This window comes from Asterias rubens, chromosome 16, assembly GCF_902459465.1.
Source record: "Asterias rubens chromosome 16, eAstRub1.3, whole genome shotgun sequence".
Classification (NCBI taxonomy): domain Eukaryota; kingdom Metazoa; phylum Echinodermata; class Asteroidea; order Forcipulatida; family Asteriidae; genus Asterias; species Asterias rubens.
This window is the reverse complement of record NC_047077.1, coordinates 6,444,476-6,463,501: the sequence shown is the minus strand read 5'-3', so window position 1 is coordinate 6,463,501 and position 19,026 is coordinate 6,444,476. Positions and strand designations below refer to the sequence as shown.

General features: G+C 38.1%; 1 protein-coding gene across 1 annotated transcript; it reads right to left on the bottom strand.

Annotated features, from left to right (window-relative positions):
* Window positions 1–1,047: 1,047 nt before the first annotated feature.
* LOC117301058 (gamma-aminobutyric acid type B receptor subunit 1-like) lies at window positions 1,048–18,805 on the bottom strand. Its single transcript, XM_033784941.1, has 18 exons — window positions 18,578–18,805; window positions 15,100–15,240; window positions 14,498–14,665; window positions 8,741–8,842; window positions 8,301–8,415; window positions 7,892–8,040; window positions 7,234–7,387; window positions 6,877–6,971; window positions 6,683–6,746; window positions 6,116–6,205; window positions 5,533–5,683; window positions 5,112–5,244; window positions 4,658–4,765; window positions 3,769–3,891; window positions 2,785–2,968; window positions 2,413–2,561; window positions 1,619–1,756; window positions 1,048–1,101 (listed from the first exon to the last, which is right to left on the bottom strand). Exons 1-18 carry the CDS (start codon window positions 18,803–18,805, stop codon window positions 1,048–1,050), a joined length of 2,346 nt encoding a protein of 781 aa, XP_033640832.1.
* Between the last annotated feature and the right edge of the window lie 221 nt (window positions 18,806–19,026).

Here is a 19,026-nt window from a genome sequence, read left to right as displayed (position 1 = left end):
TGTTCAGTCGGTTTTGTGAGTTTGCCGTCGGAGTTGCAAGAAAGAAGGTGAGTCCAAGTTTAAGGTATCCATCGGCGAAGTTGTGTGTTGCAGCCGTTGGAGTAGACGGGACCCTTTCTTTATCCGTAAGGATAAAGACAGGTTCTGGCTTTATGTGTATACACATGTACGTCAGATTTGACTGCGAATTTACAGGACAATGAAGGTCATGTGAATGATTGCGAGGTCAAAGGTGTATGGACGTAAAGGCTCAAGGTAGATACCTCGCGTAATATACGAGCATCAAGGTGTTGTGTCAGATGTAACATGTTCAGGTTACCATTGGAGTTAGTCAGAAAGTGATACTAGACCTTTCTGTTGCAACGGCACACCGAACTTTTCGACATCAACAAATTATTCTCAAAATTACGCAAATCAAATCAACAAAAATGGATTAAAGAAAACGGTGAATTAAAATATCGATAGGCCTTTCTTATATAAAAAAAAAAAAAAAACACGTAATTAAATAGGAGCTGAAACACACCACCGGGTCCACAGAAGTAAAGGTCGGGTCATGTTGGCTTTAAAGGCAGTGGACACTTGGTAATTACTCAAAATATTTATCAGCATATAACCTCACTTGGTAACGAGTAATGGGTAGAGGTTGATAAGATAAAACATTGTGAGAAACGGCTCCCTCTGAAGTGATGTAGTTTTCGAGATAGTAGTAATTTTCCGCGAGATTTCGAGACCTCAAGTTTAGAATTTGAGGTCTCTAAATCAAGCATCTGAAAGCACACAACTTCGTGTGACAAGGGTGTTTTTTTTCTTTCATAGTTATCTCGCAACTCTGACGACCAATCGAGCTCAAATTTTCACAGAATTGTTATTTTAAGCATAAATTATGTTGAGATACACCAAGTGAGAAGACTGGTCTTTGAAAATTACCAATAGTGTCCAGTGTCTTTAAGGCATTCATTTAAACAAAACTGTTCTTATACAACTTGTTTTTGTGTTGCATTTGTCTGACGGGCTGTGAACTTTTAGCATTCTTTAGAGAAACATCCATTAAAGTGAAGGCGTTGCTTTGATCTTGTCTGCATCGGTCGAGTCTCCATGTGCCTATTCGAAAAGAAAGAAGTTAAACTATAAATTTAACTGGTTTTATACACGAGACTCGTTACTGCACCTTTTGAAGTGTTTCATGGATTATGTTACTGACGAAATTTGTCTACCCGTAGAGAATACTTTTTGTTCATCCCAAAATAGTAAATGTTTCTTTGCACACCCCAAAATTTAATACAAAATGTACACAGCCTGTTTCACATGGGCTTAAAGAAGTTGGATCAAAAGAGGGCGCTAGCCAACACCGTGTGGAGGGAGATTCTCTACCCCCTCCCTCGAGATTCTGTGTGTCCCCTGGACCCCCATACGCCGAACTGTGTACAAACTACTACATACAGATAGCGCCCTCTTTTAAAATATTCCACTTCAGCCTACGTTAATTTCCCATAAAGAAAAGAATCTCCGGCGGGCAGGTTTCCCTGTGACACCTGCACGTTAGTTCCGGAAATCGCATAATTGAAAACATAAACATAGTGAAATGATATAAAATGGATAAGTATCCAAATGCATTTACCTGACATTTGCAGGAATTCTTCAACCTAAATATTTCTCTCCGGAGGAGTTGGTTTTCTCTCTGCATATCCATTGAATTACCACCCTGTTGGGTCATGGTCGTGTTCTTAGCTGGGGCCACATCATTTCTTGTCTTTATCTATGGAAGAGAGTAACAGCCTATCATAAAACAAGCATTACATCTTGTGTTTATTTGACAAGGATGTAAACAACAACTTATAATGCTTAACAATAGTTTAATAAAATTTTGAAAGAAGAAAATTAAACCGACCATGTACAAATTACTTGTCACGGTCCCACAGTCTTCCAAGTGAACTAGAGAATGTATTTCACCGTTCCAGGAGGAGACTCATAACAATACACGAGTGGGGTCAAGTGTGTCAAACAATAATGTTGCCACGACAGACTGAGGCTCGTCAGTGTTTATTCAATGGGAGTTCCCTCAGACAGCGGACCTTCTATGTGGCGAAAAATCCAGCGGGTAAACGACCTTTCCCTGTCCACTCAAACTTATGTTTCTATAAATGCGTTTTCTCTTATAATTCATGGAAAAAGGAACTTCTACTTAGCCAATAATATGCAGAGTAATTAAAGTTGCTAGCCAATGGTAGTGTAACACACTAAAATGGTTTAAATTTGGAAAACAAAGGGTGGTTTCGGCTCAAGGTCGAATCTCCACCCCGACGGTTCAGGAATAAATAATTGTCATCTCAAGCCTCACCAAGAGCATTGTGATTCAAGGAAAAAAACAAGGAAATAAAAGCAACTAAATAAAACAATAGTTAAAACCTATACCTTTGGAACAAATACAATACATAGTGTAATTGTAGTTGATAGCCAAATCAGTGCACCTAGCAAGGCGTAGTGTGTATTCCTATTTTCGACCACAAAAGACACCATAGCTCCCACGAAGGACAATATTAATACGTTGTAGATACACACACCTGCAAGAATAAACAACCAAAACATTCGGGTTAAAAAAAAACCGATTTGATAAAGGGTTAAGTTGAAGAAAAGAAAAATATTTTTAAACGTTCAAGGTTGGTATCGCGCGTTTTTCGCGAGCATGTAGTGTGACGTTAGATGCTCAAGTTACTATACCTCTTACGCATAAAGGAGAAGGATTCGAGAACAAAATTTTACCCCAAGATTATAGTAATGCCTTACCAATATATTTAGAGTCATTGAGTGCTGGGATGGTAACTTTGCGGGTCTCCCAGGCTAAGAAAGCCCCAAATATTAACAGCAAGCCGTTAATGATGTAGAAGGCACCGATAAAATAGATCTGATGAACTGATTCACACATCATGCGGATTGGTATGTGAACTATGTCATCATTTTCCTCGTCAATCTACAGGTTAAAAAAGAGGAGAAGAACAGTAGGTTAAACTTATAAAAATGTTAATTTATACTTGGCGATGTACAAATTTCATTGTGCGATTTTAGTGTTCATGTTTTGTGTGATCACCGTTGTACATAATTTGTATAGCTAAACCTTTGAACATTTGTGTTTAATCCACTTTGTTATATTGGGAGAAAACAGTGAAAAACAGTCAAACAAATTCACCTGCAAACACATTGTCCTGTTATAACAGTTGTTGCGTTTGTTGTAAGGTTTCAGATACAGTTTTTCTTGACTTCATTTCAGAGGGAAATACTCAACATTATCAGTAGACCTACCATTTCTGTATATCATCTTTTAACATTTCTTTAACTCGAAAATTCTGAAGAACAAGTGGCATAGTTGCATTTCTTTCTAATGTTCGATCCACTCCTACTTTGTGTACAAACCTGTTTCGTGCAAAATCAAAGGGTCGTGGACAGATCTTGGCACTAATTATTCATAAACCTTGGTCATTAACTTTTCGAATTGGTTGTCCATTCACGCGTTAAGCTTTCACAGGTTTTTTGGGGGGTGGGGGTGCCAGTCGGAGTTTCTTATGGGGAGTTAGCAAAAATGCCAAGGTGTTTCGCTTAATGACACACAATTGTCACGACCGGGACTCAAACCCACACTCTGCTAAGCAGAGTCCGGTGCATGCTCTTATCCGCTCGGCCATGACACGCCAATTGCGATATTACTAACTATCATGCAGACGGTTTAAATTTTTAATTGTGAGTTTAATTCAAATTAACGAAACGGTTTCTTACCACTTCAGTTCCACGTTGTCTGTTTGCGGACACTGGATCAACAATTTCCCATAAAATCAATATAACTGTGTCGATTGCAACCAGTGTCATAACCATACCGATCAGCCAGGAGTCCTTCACAACCTGCAGAAAATAATATATGCGATTGAAATGAACATGAACATAAAAATTAACGTCTGTGCCCTCAGGTGTCCCAATATGAAGTCCGTTTTAATTAACAATTATCAGATTAAAAATAGTGTTATATACAGATCGGGTTAAAATGTGACAAATCCAATGTTTTGAAAACCGTTTACCAATTTACGTTTGTGTTCGATGTGACACTCATGCCAGATTGTGTTATAAAAAGTAGTACTCATGGAAGGAAAGATCGCTTATAGTGCTGGTTTATGAAACAAACTGTGATTCCTGAAATGTTACCAGAAATTTTGAGGACCACTTGACAAAGTAAAATAAAACCCACACAATTTGAAGGGTTAGATGTGTGATTCACCATCCTTCCAACCAATAACGGTCTAGCCTCAAGCGGAAAGCGCCAAATCCGAAAGCCGTGTGCTCCTTTAGCTTCTACAATGTTGTTCAGTATGTACACTATGGTGCAGTTCTTACATTGAATCACCGATTGATTATATATGACATTAAAGGCAGTGGACACTCCTGGTAATTGTCAAAGTCTAGCCTTCACACTAGGTGTATCTCATCATATGCATAAAATAACAAACCTGTGAAAATTTCATCTCAATTGGTCGTCGAAGTTGCGAGATAATAATGAAAGAACAAACACCCTTGTCACACGAAGTTGTGTGCTTTCTGATGCTTGATTTCGAGACCTCAAATTCTAAACTTGAGGTCTCGAAATTAAATTCATGGAAAATTACTTCTTACGTACCAATTTCATTGCAGTCTTGTTCGTGAAGATTTTGTGTACCCGCCACGTCTTACTGAACAAGGAACCAAATGCAATGGAGAACCCAAATGAAAGACACCAAGTCTTAGCCTGTATGGTTCAAATAAAAATCAACAAATTATTAGGTTACCTTAAAAAGGGGAGATGTTATTGGTAAACTGTACCGTATTTTGGGTCAGGATTTACAAAAATTCGGATCCCATGCGGCCTTAAAAACATTCTGGGTCAGTATCACTCATTTCTGGGACAGTATCACCCATATAAATCTTCGTCAGAACTGCCCGAAGGTTGCCAAAACCGACACATAATCCAAGCTAAAAACCCAATCATACATTGAACCCAGAACCCGGAAACCAGAACCATGCAAGGTCAATCTGACCGGGGGTAGTTAAAAATGAAACAAAAATCTTTTTGAAGAAGCACTATAAGATGTTACCTTGCACATCCAAACGAAGTTTTCCGTAGAGGCGATACTTGTGTCGACACCGAGAAAGATGATCGACACGTAGGCGAGCAATCCACCAATCAGCATCAAGTTGTTAATCTTCGGGCTCGACATTTTGATCACGCTGTTTTTAAAAATAAATCGTTATATAATTAATTTACTGAGCTCTGAAAGTGCCATCCGAAATCTTTGGATCAGGATTAATTCAGGAACAAGACCTTCATGTCATGCTGTGATTTCACCAAACTCTTTCTAACCGAGACTTAGGACTTATGGCGATGGGTGGTAATGGTTTCAGGGCCGTGACAACCATGGATGTGTGTTGTGTTAACTTAAATTGTGTAAAAGACACAGCGAGAACGCTGAAGAGAATGGGGGAAGTCTAACAATAATGTAAATGACTAGCACCCACCGTAACTTCCTGAAATGAATGTTGAAAGCTAAAAAGGAAGACGCAAGAACAGTCCCGACTAGAGAAAGAGCGACACCAGCGATGAAAACTGGAATATGTATCGTCTGGTTGTCCTCCCGATACATCATAAAATCAATAGGTGGCGCTCCATCTGGAAAATAACTTAAATTTTTCAGTTCAGTTATCAACCTTATAATTTCACAATCTTTAACTCATCATGTGTGTGGTTAAGACGATAAACAAGTTGGCATTTCATTGTTTTTGGGGCAGGAAAACACCATTTAGCTCCGCTGTTTTTGGTATGGTAGGTTGCACTATTAAATTTGTATACAACAGCCAGCACACCGTTACAAGGTGCAAACCACAAGTAAAATGGGTCTTACAATTAAACGGTTAGCTCTGTTTATATAACAAAATAATGGGTACCTTTAATTCACGCATTCTAAGTCATAGTTAATATTTAGCTGTGGTTCAATTTTACTTGAAAGGCAAATTGTTTCTTGGCATAAGCGAAATGGATTGAACATTATTCAATCAGTTGCTGAAAACAATATTTATAAAAGGTGAAACAATCTTTTCTCACCTGGCCAAAATATAGCTTGGTATCCATCAGTGATAAGATCTTTTGTCTCTGAAGTTGGATCAATCACTCCTATGGAAACTAACGTACCATCTGTTCGAAAAGAAAAGCTAGGCGGTTGGTCAAAATCAAACACAGTCGTCGCATAGCGAATAAAACCACTTGACTCAAGCGTTGAAACTAGGCTTACATTTTAGTGAGGCACATCTGACCAATTAAAACTGTAGTTTCCTGAACAGAAAACAATTTGTCATGGCAGGTACTAGCTGTTAAATAACTGACGTGCGTGTAAAAGCAAATACAATGACTGCGGGATAGAAAATAGTTGAAAACTAGTGAGGGTCTGACAGATTTGGGAATCATAAACTAAAGTAATTATTTGAAAAGTATCCAGTCAATAGCCACTTACGCTCAGTCTCTTCACGAAAATTAGCATGGTCAGATGAATTCAGATTATTTCTTTTGTTCACATTTATTTTGATATATACTTTGCATGGATAGTTAGCTTTGTACTTGTAAAGAGGTTTGCCTGATTTAAAAAGACGGACTTATTTGATAAAAGCATTTCACCTTGAAGCTGAAGGGCTTCCACCAGTCCAAGCCTGTCACCCTTTCGGTCTACTCTCACAGGACCCTGAAATAAAAACACCATTACAGTAAGTCAAATGGAATTTCACACTCAAAGAATTATGTATTATTGTTGTTTTACGATGCTGAAACGTGATAAACATTACTCTTATAACTTTAACCAAAAACAAACTTACCGATATTCCTTCGAACGTCAAATTGCTGATAATGTCATAAAAAATCTGAGCAGTTTGTTCGTCGTAGCTAAAATCTTCCAATTGTTTCGGAGGATCTGAAATTATAATAAAATAATGGTATGAGCAACTCAAACCCTCTAATCGATTCTTTTACATATTATTTGCCCAGCACTGTTTATTATGTCAACGATCGCACCGCCATTACAAAAGCGATCTTCATACGTCAACTGTAGTACGTCGAAAAGTTTAATTTTTGTATCAGAAGATTTTTAAGCAAAACTGTAAATAAAGACAAGGGCAAAGCATTTAACATTTAACGGTTATCATATTTTGAAGCATACACGACAAAGCCTTTACCTAATGCCTCGAGAGTAGTCTGTGCTTGATGAAGTGCTAAAGCAGCTGTCCACACTGTATCGTATATTATAGTGGTTTCTGTGTATCCCGTCATAGATTCCGGAGACTCGGTCTCAGCAATAACCTTAAACCTCTCCAAGAAACCACTTGTTGTCTGAAAGGTAAACCCATTTGAAAACGATAAGACATTTTAAAAAGTTTTTTTCATCCAATTTAAACGAGCAAACATGTGAACGTCAAAAAAATATGTTGTTTCTACTGTAGGTGACGTCACCGCTTATTTCATGCTCACGTATAACGTCTTTAAGTACGTACCTGACGTGAAAAAATTGTATCTTCACGTATGCTACAAACAACACAATTTTCTGACGTTCACGTATCTTCAAAGATGGCGGCCAACCAAAATGACGAACACGCTTTCATTAAAACATAAACATGCACTGTGAAAGTACATGTACGTTTACCAGTGATATCGCTGGTTCTGTACAACCAATACCTGCCCCCATCCAAAGGATGAGGACAGGGGATCAGTGTATCGCCCAATGATCTGCCTCACGTTGCCTTAATAAGGGCGATGTTTGAGAGTTTGGCGTCATATGCAATCGGTCGTTTTAAGCAGCTACAGAAAAACTAATTCAGAAATTTGATAATATCTTACGAGCCCGGATACTGAAGGTGTACTATTCTGATCGGACGGGAAGTTGTCTATGTACATCCCGAACTGATTGGCCGTTGCTTTGTCCATCTGGTCTGGTGTACAGTCAATAGATTCGCTTGGTTCCCGCCACCAATTAAACTCAAGCCAACCTTATTATATTAAAGATAGTGATAATACAGCATTAAAACAGCACACACAGTATTATTACATTTCAAAATTATGTAAATTCTGAAATCTACTCAGCGGTAGTAGAATAACAAGGCCTACAGCTCACAAAAACAAACCCAACAGCAAAGTAGATATACATAATTGTGTTACCGCAAACTAAATAACTATAGTATTATTTTACGAGTAATAAAGTTTTCCATTGGGAGCAAACATGTTAAAAAAAATTTTTTTTTTCACTAACCTGTTACAATCCACACATACTTGGAGCTGTACATCTTCTGTCGATACACTTCGCAGAAAACCTTCCTTGCCATTTCGCTATAAACACCAACGACAATAATTCGGGCTCCTACATTCTAAAATAAAACAAACAAAGTTACAAAAAACGGTACATTTCCCCAAAGTACTTCTTCCGAGAGTCAACTAAATTTGCTTATATTTAGCGATATTTCTTATATTCTTTACAATAAATGATCCAGGACGAGCCTCTGACAATTTATTTCCAAATTTAAATTCATCGCTAAAATTTACTTTGTGACGAAGCGTCCAATAATAATAATCCATAATTGGACGGGCGGATGTCCAATATTACAGTTTGGAGCGTCATGGCAGCACAATACATGTATTTGATCATAGCACAAAGGGTTTAATGTCACTGGAGCCTGTTGATGCCAACCCTACCTTGATATTCTCTATTGAGACTCCCGGGCTATCCACAAAGCTCTCTGCTGCAATAATTTCAATACCGAGCTCGGTAGCGTCTCTGTGTAAGTCTGCCATTGACTGCAATATTTAAAGGTATATAACAGAAAACAGAAAACAGTAGGAATAATACTGAATGACAATGAAATGCACTGGGAACTTAGGGTAATTGTCAAAGACCAGTATTGTTACTTGGTGTATCCATACGTGTGCATAAAATAATAAATTTGTGAAATAGGGCTCAATTTGTGATCGAAGTTGCCAGAAAATAATAAAAGAAAAAAAGAATGTTTTGATTGATTGGAAACACGAATCAAACGGCTAAAGCAGTCGTTAAGCGAAAAAGAAAGAGGAAGAAAGAAAACAAACATCATTTATTTTCACACGTTTATCTTTACTGCATGATTCGCCTTATAGGGGACCTTCAAAAACACGTTTTTAATTGCAATTGTCTAAGGTTTAACCTCGTGCACTAGTCGGTGATGAAGTGAATGTGCGTCCATAATTATTGGGGAAAGCAAACACAACATCTTCCCTCGAAAGGCAATCTGGTATCCTTAGAGATCTCATTTAAGAACTAAGACATCTGTCAATCATGTATTAAAGCCATTATACACTTTCGGAACAGAAAAAAAAAACAGTTCACAGATTTACAAATAACTTACAAGGTTTACAGAAGGTAATGGTAAAATACTTCGCTTGAAATATTATTCCATGAAATGCTTTACTTTTTGAGAAAACATTAAAACAATTATCAATTCTCGACAACGAGAATTACGGATTACAGTAAACACATGTCATGACACGGCAAAACGTGCGGAAACAAAGGTGGGTTTTCCCGTTATTTTCTCCCGACTCCGATGACCGATAGAGCCTAAATTTTCACAGGTTTGTTATTTCATATATAAGTTGTGATACACGAAGTGTGGGCCTTTGGACAATACTGTTTACCGAAAGTGTCCAATGGCTTTAATACCCGTATTTCGCATTGATGTCAGGTTTTCATTTACAAAATGTCCTCGGGCTTTTCTGAATTCTCAAGACATCTATTATTTTGAAATTAACATGGCACACTTTTGAAACATGGCGCACCTTCCGTGCCAAACCTTTGATGACCCCATACGTGTGACGTCACGACCTGAAACACTGAGCTATGGTTTGTGGTTATTGTTTGGATGGTGCGTTTGACCTTATGGTTTGTTGGACCTTACCTATGGTGCGTTCACCTTAGCTATGGTGTGTTTGCCCTCAGCAGTGGTGCGTTTTCCCCAAAAACAATGTGTTTCTCAGCAAGACAAAAGCACCAAAGTGCCCTCGCTTTGCTTCGGTGCTTTTGTCCTCAGCAATGGTGCGTTTGACCTCAGCTAGCAATGGTGCGTTTGACCTAAGCTAATGCGTTTGAACTCAGCTACGGTGCGCTTTTCCTTAGCTACCGGGTGTCTTTGGCCTCAGCTACGATGTATTTGACCTCAGTTATTTGCGTCTGGCCTTATCTATGGAGCGTTTTTCGTTGTCGTGACCAATAACTGTTTTTCGTGTGGATTAGCCATTAGTTAAAGGCATGGTTTATTTTTTGGTAATTGTCAAAGACCAGTTTTTTCACTATGCGTAAGCTTATAAACCTGTGAACAATTTTGCTCAATTATTAGTTATAAAAGTTGCTTTACTAGAAAGTTTTGACAGAAAAACGAACTTGGTGCACACAATTGTGGGCTTCTAGTTGAAGTCTTTTTTAGACCCAATTTCTTTGAGGTAAAGTAGACTTTTCACGAAAATTACACTACTCTCTCCGATGTTTATAATATCGAGTTAATTTTAAAAGTCATAAATTTGTTGAAGTACTAACCAAAGGTTATCTAACTTGTACCCTTCCTTTAATCACCGGCCAATGACCGAAACAGTTATTTGATAATGCCGCGTCAACGCATCCCGTGGTGGTTTGTAAGAGCGGTCTCTTGTGCAGTGTACCATAATAAGTCGAATTACAAGATTCATCTTTGAAATGTTTATACAATTCATCTTCGAGTATCAAACGATGCATCAGTCAGTCTCTGTTAACTAATCAATTATTCAAATGTCTGTATAGCTCAGAATTTGAGTGAGAAAAATCACGGCTTGTACTTTGGGGCATTTTGACAGTGAATAAAATGGCTGCAGGGGTTAGCCTATCATGTCATTAAATCAAAGCAAAATGTCAAGTTATACAACGATTACAGATTTACAAGTTTTAAGATTTGCAATTGTAAATAAATGTAACATTTCACGTATTTTGACAAAATAAACCGTCAAAACCTATCCCCCAGGTGTTGTCATGGCACTTTACTTGTGAGGTGGTCAACATTCCCGTCGTACCGTCTCAAATTCCCGCAAGATAAAACTGTGCGGAGCTGCAATCAATAAAGAACATTGCAGGAACAACAAGTTTATTAAGTTCGCATTTTTATTTAACAGGGTAGCAATCAATGTACTATAGCCTACGGGAAAGTCCAATATCCAATGTCGATGTACAGGGTAGAAACTCACTGACAAGCTTATGGGAATGTGCAATATCCAATATCGATGTACAAGGTAGACATCCACTGTACAAACCCACGGGAATGTCCAATATCTAATATCGATGTACAAGGTAGACATCCACTGTACAAACCTACGGGAATGTCCAATATCTAATATCGATGTACAAGGTGGATATTCACTGTACAAACCTACGGGAATGTCCAATATCCAATATCGATGTACAAGGTAGATATTCACTGTACAAACCTACGGGAATGTCCAATATCCAATATCGATGTACAAGGTGGATATTCACTGTACAAACCTACGGGAATGTCCAATATCTAATATCGATGTACAAGGTAGATATTCACTGTACAAACCTACGGGAATGTCCAATATCCAATATCGATGTACAAGGTGGATATTCACTGTACAAACCTACGGGAATGTCCAATATCCAATATCGATGTACAAGGTAGATATTCACTGTACAAACCTACGGGAATGTCCAATATCCAATATCAATGTACAAGGTAGATATTCACTGTACAAACCTACGGGAATGTCCAATATCCAATATCGATGTACAAGGTGGACATTCACTGTACAAACCCACGGGAAAGTCCAATATTCAACATAGAAAGATGCACAAGGTAGAAATTCACAGTACAAGCTTACGTGAATGTCCATCTAATATCAAGGTAGATATTCACTGTACAAACCTACGGGAATGTCCAATATATAATATCGATGTACAGGGTATATATTCACTGTACAAACCCAAGTTGCTAAAGCGCAGTATGTAGCCAAATAAACCAGAAACATCGGGGCGAGCCCCTTCTCTTTTCGATTAGTGCATTGTGTTATTTTTACGTGCGTTACACAACACACGGGACCAAATGCTTTACGTTCCATCCGAAGGACGAAGTTATGGTTAAGTGTCTTGCTGAAGGACACAAGTGTCATGAGTGGGACTCGAACCAACACTGTGCTGATCAGAAAGATCAGAAAGATACACTTCACGTATATCAGTCCGCTGTCCAACCTCAAGATAGTGCAAGTAAATGTTCAAATATTTTTATGGATTTGTAACCTTTCAAAAATCGAGAAGATAATTTAGGGACGCACGTTTGGGTATTGACTATTGACAGAACAAACCCACAGGCAAAAGCACAAATCGATTTCTTGAACAAGCGAAAGGACACTGAATCCGGAATTTAAACCTTTAGTGTTTTCGAATCGTTACAGGAAAGTGCATCTAACTTGTATTTAGTGAGCTTTGTCTCTTAGGCAGTTTTGTTTCTATGTCCGTCCATAGTTTGTGTACAAAAGATTGTATTTATGTAATTAGGGTTATTGAAGTAGAGGCGTACCGACAAGAAAAACAATTGAGTGAGAAAAATCACGGCTTTGTCTTTTTTGCTTTCATTGTCCGTATAGTTTTTCTATATTTGTTTATTAAATTAGATAATTATCATATTCCTGTAGTTAGGGTTTCTCAAACGCGGGCGTTGATGAAATAATACAAGTGTGGACAAGACAAAAGGCCAATATAAAATAAGCTTAATAAAATTATCAAAGTGAAATCATATGGCAATTTAATATTCACCTTCGCCAACTCCAGCGAAAGCTTGATCAAATAAAGCTTACTAGATATCAAGCAATTTTGCACGGTGTGATTAATTTATGAATAGGAAGTCGGTAATTTTTTGCAGCGATTGAACTCCTCAATCACACAAAGTCCCCGGTTCGAGCGGTGTTTGTCGTGAAAGCTTTATCCGATTGAGGCATTTTCAACCGGTGCCTCCTTTTGAGTAGGGAACTAACAAAGACTTTTTTAAAAAGAAGTATTTTACATTGGAAAAAAAAGAGGTTTATGTAATTTCCTCAAAGGGAAATAAATAGATATTATGTATCTGGTTTCAATGAGGCACTTACTAACCGGTGTCTGCTCTTGTAGGAACGAACAATGACTTTAATAAAGTATTAAATATGGGGGAATTATTATTTTTTTTTTTTATATAAATAAATAAATAAATAATAACAATGAAGAGTGATTTCACTGTCATTAGGCAGAGTGTAGTCTTCTGGGTTTGTTATTCTAAAGTTTAGGGGCACACCAAGTGATAATAATTATACCAAGCATACCAAGAGAGCAAGCATAACCCTGCCCTGTCAGATTTAAACGGATGCCAAATAACTCTATTTGTAGGAATGATTATTTATTTTGTGCAAAGCTAAAAACGTTACCAGATGTTAAAGCCATTATACACTTTCGGTAAACAGTATTGTCCAAGTCCCACACTTCGTGTATCACAACTTATATATAAAATAACAATCCTGTGGAAATTTAGGCTCAATCGGACATTGGAGTCGGGAGAAAATAACGGGAAAACCCACTCCTGTTTTCGCGCGTTTCGCCGTATCATGACATGTGTTTATAACAAATCCGTAATTCTCGTTAACGACAATTTATATTGTTTTACCGTTTTCTCAAAAAGTAAAGCATTTCATGGACTAATATTTTAGGAGAAGTCTTTCACCATTACCTTCTGTAAACCCTGTAAATTATTTTTAAATCTGTGAACTTTTTTTTTTCTGTACCGAAAGGGTCCAATGGCTTTAAAGAGACAGTTTAAAATAAAAAAATAATAATCAATAAATAAAATCTAATGTTAATTAGTATGTGGTTACACTGTACACCCACTAAGTATTTTTGTGCACAAGCCTTTAGTCGAAAGTTTTTTGTTAACTGAATTTTCCGAGTCCATGAGTCATACTGCCTGTACGCCTTTCTTAATATTTATGCATGAGTTACGTCACGATTCTAACCCAAAACGAGGCTATAGGCGCACCAACTGCAAGTGGTGGCGGACGTGCAGCTTCATAGTGGGTGCGTTCGTTTAGCTTCCCTGGGTCGACCCCGGTGTGTGGCGTTTTCTTTTTCCAGGACGAACGTGGGTAATTATCTGCACACGTTCGTCCTGGAAAGAAAAAACTTCACACACCAGGGTCGACCCAGGGAAGCTAAACGAACGCACCCTTTGGGTAAAAATTATGACGTCATGCATGAATATTTAGAGAGGCGTATTGGAGGCATATAGGTCATGTTGATCTGGCCTGTCTGAGGATAGAGTTTCACCTGTGTTTGCTAAATATTGAACGAGTAATTAACTAAACTATGTTTTCGGTCTACTATAGATGCAGGCCGGTAGGGCATCGAAGGGTAATACTTACCAATGAGAACAAAGGGACTGATTGACACAGTGTGGCCACCTTCTTCCAGCCATACTTCTTGAATAAGGCGAGCTTCCCAATGTTGAAGTTGGACTCGGGAGGCATCAGACGAAACGAGAGCGGGAACATGGCACGGTTGGATAGTAAAGGTGAGGACGAGATGGACATCTTTGGGTAAAAATTTAGAAGTAATTTTTAATAAATAATAGGTTTATAACTTGTTTTCCTTACACTGTAGAGTCGTGGGGCTTTGGTAGACCCGCCACTAAGACACTACACATGGGAACAACGTTTTATACAATCTGAAAAGAAAAAAGAAAAAAAAGAAAAAAAAACACAAATTATACATAAATAAATAAAAACTAGAAGTCAAAACAAAAACGAAAAATTGCTGCCCCCATTCAAAGTTGATTAATTTTTTACTTTTGTTCATTCGTTGACGTTTTGGTACAACGCTTTGAGACCTTATAAAAATTGCTTTAAAGTTTTACTAAAACCCTTTTCGAATCCGCGGCTTCGGATTTTGAAAATCGGCTTCAGACTCCGTCCTCTGAGCCGAATCTGGAACTGAAGCCGTGGTTTCGAAAAGGACCATTATATACCTGAATGAGATTCCAATGGTGTGACGCCTGCGCAGTAGGTTCCGTTGCGATTGAGCATCCAGCTCCAATAATCATCATTTTAGTGGTGGATTGGTTGTACAGCTCTTCGAATAGAGCGTTCGTTGCGGTTCCTCCGTCACACTGTAACATTAATACGAAATACCAAATCAGAAATGTTTAACTCTAAAGTTTTCCTACGTAATATTATGTCTCCTGACGATGACTGAGCAAGCTAGTCGAAACGTTGAGACCAATAATTAAGAACGCACTCCGCGGTAGCGACGTTAATAACGAAGGTCCCCTCGATCCAATTAAGCAAAAATAGTCCCGCACGATTTCATACCTTCCGCCCAAGTAGTAGTTAAAAGCAGGACTGTACAGTTATTTTCAGTGAGAAGTCTCCCGATTTCCGAAAAAAACTACTCTAGTAGAATAAAAAGCAAGACAGTTCTCAAATGAACATAAACTACCCGGCAAGAATACACACATGGTGTTGTTACCGAAAACCAAATAAATTGATACCCCACCATCCAATGTCTCACATACCATATAATGTTATTGTCAAATCGCCTTTGAAAGTAGTTTGGTAAAGGAAGCTGACCTGAAAGCTTACTTCATAGAAATTTCTTCCATTCGAAAAGATTGATAATGACACCTGAAATATTGTACAAGTTGAGAAAGTATTACTTCTCTGCTCTAAAAACTCCTGGGTCAAAATTGACCCGGATTTGAAACTGACCCAGAAATGGGTCTGGCCCCCTCGGACCCAAATCCGGGTCAATTCTGACCCGGGAGATTTTAAAGTTTATGAGCATCAAATAAATATGCACTGCAGTTTGTTTTGATTGCCACAATAAACAAGTGATAAAACGAAAAACAACAAATAACAAATTGATGAGTTTGCAACAGAAAATCTGACAATAAAAAGTGTTTAGTTGTTTTAACGTGGAATGGTCATTATGCTTCACGTTTTTGGATATTGACAAAACTTGCACTCTTGAAGATTATCAAACAGTGGCATTTCTATAATCGGATATAAAAGACATTTAACCCTTTAGTCCCTGCACCGCCCGAGTTTGCTGAAATCCAATTTCTCACGTTCTGGCAGTAAATTACTGGAACCGTACTTCAAATTTTAAAAGATAGCCATGGCTTAATGTGTATGCACAATTTGAACCTTGATATTTGTATAAAAGTACAAGTTCTCATGGGAACAATAAATGTCTCTCGTTAAACGGCTACGGTAATTTTTATGGCGAATATTTTTGTGCACGGATAAAATGGACACAATAGCTTGGGCGGTACAGTGGCTAAATGGTTAACGAGAGGCTCTTCATTGTTCCCTTTGGACTTATAACTTCTGAAGGCTTATTGCTGAGTTAATTAGTTGCCTTGGCTGATTGAACTATGATTCTAGTAACTTACTGCACGAATCTTGAAAACCCAATATCATTTCAGCAAACTCGGGCGGTGTAGGGACTACAGGGTTAATACTACCCTTCCAATTCTCACAAGGACTTTGTCTCGGCCTCTTGGGAATGAGTTTATAAATATAGTTTCGTAGAGGGTCCATGCAACATTGTCTAGACAGAGTACGGGAATTGCAGTTATCTGATTCAACATCGATTAAATTCAAATATTTGATTATATGGCGAAGACAATAATGAATTGGATCTCGATGCGCTGTTCACAAATGAAAAATACAATAAGCAATCAACCAAAACGAGAAACGTGGAGAGGGGAGCCAATAGACACACAAGTTTAGTAATAAGCAACTTGAAACAAAGATTTTAGTTTTAATTTAAGTTGTTAAGAGAGTTTGACTGACGAGAAATGAGGAGAGGGGTGTGGGCAAAAATAGACACACTAAAGTTCATTCATAAGCAAATAGAAACAAGGATTCTAGTTTGAATTTAAGTTGTTAAGAATGTTTGATTGACGAGAAATGTTGAGAGGGGGAGCCTAAATAGACACGCTAAAGTCATAAGCAACTTGAAACAAAGATTTTAGTTTGAATTTTAGTTATTAAGAGAGTTTGATTGAGTTGATTTGATTCATCGAACCGTCTTGCTGTGGTTAAGAATCAGTAATTTCTCAAAGGCGTTATACGATCGATAAAAAAGCTAACAAGACAGTGTCCACGTTTTGTATGATCAACCATACATGAAATAACAAACCTGTGAAAATTTTGGCTGAATCCCTTACGTAAGTTAGAAAAGAATCCATGCACAATTGTCAGCATGTATACACCACTTTCTTAATTTTGCTTGTAACAGCAGGGTTTTAAAGGAACACGTTGCCTTGGATCGGACGAGTTGGTCTATAAAAAGCGTTTGTAACCGTTTTTTATAAAACGCATATGGTTGGAAAGATGTTTTAAAAGTAGAATACAATGATCCACACAAGTTTGCCTCAAAATTGCACGGTTTTCCTTTTTACCTCGTCGACTAAACACGGTCGGCCATTTATGGGAGTCAACTTTTTGACTCCCATAATTAATGGCCGACCGTGTAAGTTCGCACAGTCAAAGGAAAACCACGCAATTTCGAGGCAAACTTGTGTGGATCATTGTATTCAACTTACATCTTTCCAACCATATGCATTTTATAAACCAACTCGTCCGATCCAAAGCAACGTGTTCCTTTAAGGGGATGACCTATATTCAAGACATTGTATACAGTAATCCTACCGTATATCCTTGCCCTACTTTCTTCATCTCTAACCTGCATATAATAAAATTGCCCTGGATGATTAAACGAACATAAATAAGGAGCGCTTTTGTTCGCAGTATCCTTGGCTCTTACCCATACACCATAATTATAAAATCTTATCTGTGAGTAGTAAAAGGCTCCGAGAAGAGCAGGTTTGTATACAGCTGAACGTTTCAGTCAGTATGCTCTGACCGTCTTCTGCAGAAAGAAAACAAGCATAAAACACTTACCCCAACTTTACTTGGGTAATAAAGGCAGTGGACATTGGTAATTACTCAAAATAATTTTTAGTGTAAGAACTTACTTGGTTACAAGTACTGGAGAGCTTTTGATAGTATAATACATTGTGAAAAACGGCTCCCTCTGAAGTAACGTAGTTTTCGGGAAAGAAGTAATTTTCCACGAATTTGATTCCGAGACTTTAGATTTAGAATTTGAGGTATCGAAATCAAGTATCTGAAAGCACACGACTTCGTGTAACAAGGGTGTTTTTACTTTCATAATTATCTCGCAACTTCGACGACCAATTGAGCTCAAATTATCGCAGGTTTACAGGTTCTTTATTTTATGCATATGTTGAGACCCACCTAGAGGGAAGACTGGTCTTTAACAACTACCAATAGTGTCCAGTGTCTTTAAGACCACTCTTTAAATAGTCTTTTGTGAGTAGCGTTGGCTCTGAGAAGAGCCGGTTTGATACTGCTCGACTTTTCGGTCAGTGTGCCCTGACCGCTTCTGCGGAGTTAAATCAAGCATAAAACACTTACCCCACTATCCTTGCGTATTAAAACCACCTCGTACCCAGAAAGTATATCGACATTGTCGTTGATATCTCGTAATGCCAACTCAGTTGCGATGGACATGGCCGTACCCCCGGCCCACACCCCCGTCATCGGAAACAAACCCAGTAAGTGAAGCTTGGTCAGGTTTCTAGCACCGCAGCATAAGCCGACACACCATAGCATACAAGATGCTGCTATCCACGTCTTTAGCATTGTGGTATCTCCGACTGCATACACTCGAATGGTCGCTTCGTTGAAGTTGTGTAGTATTTATATTTATCTGGAAACGCTTAGACTGTAGTAATAGGTGATTACATCAGAGCGAAATCTGTAAACACAATGTCGCCTGACTTATAAAAAAAAACAGGACTCTGAAAAATTTTGTTTTCAGTCAAAAGGTCATGCCTTTTTAACTATATATTCAGAATTCAGAA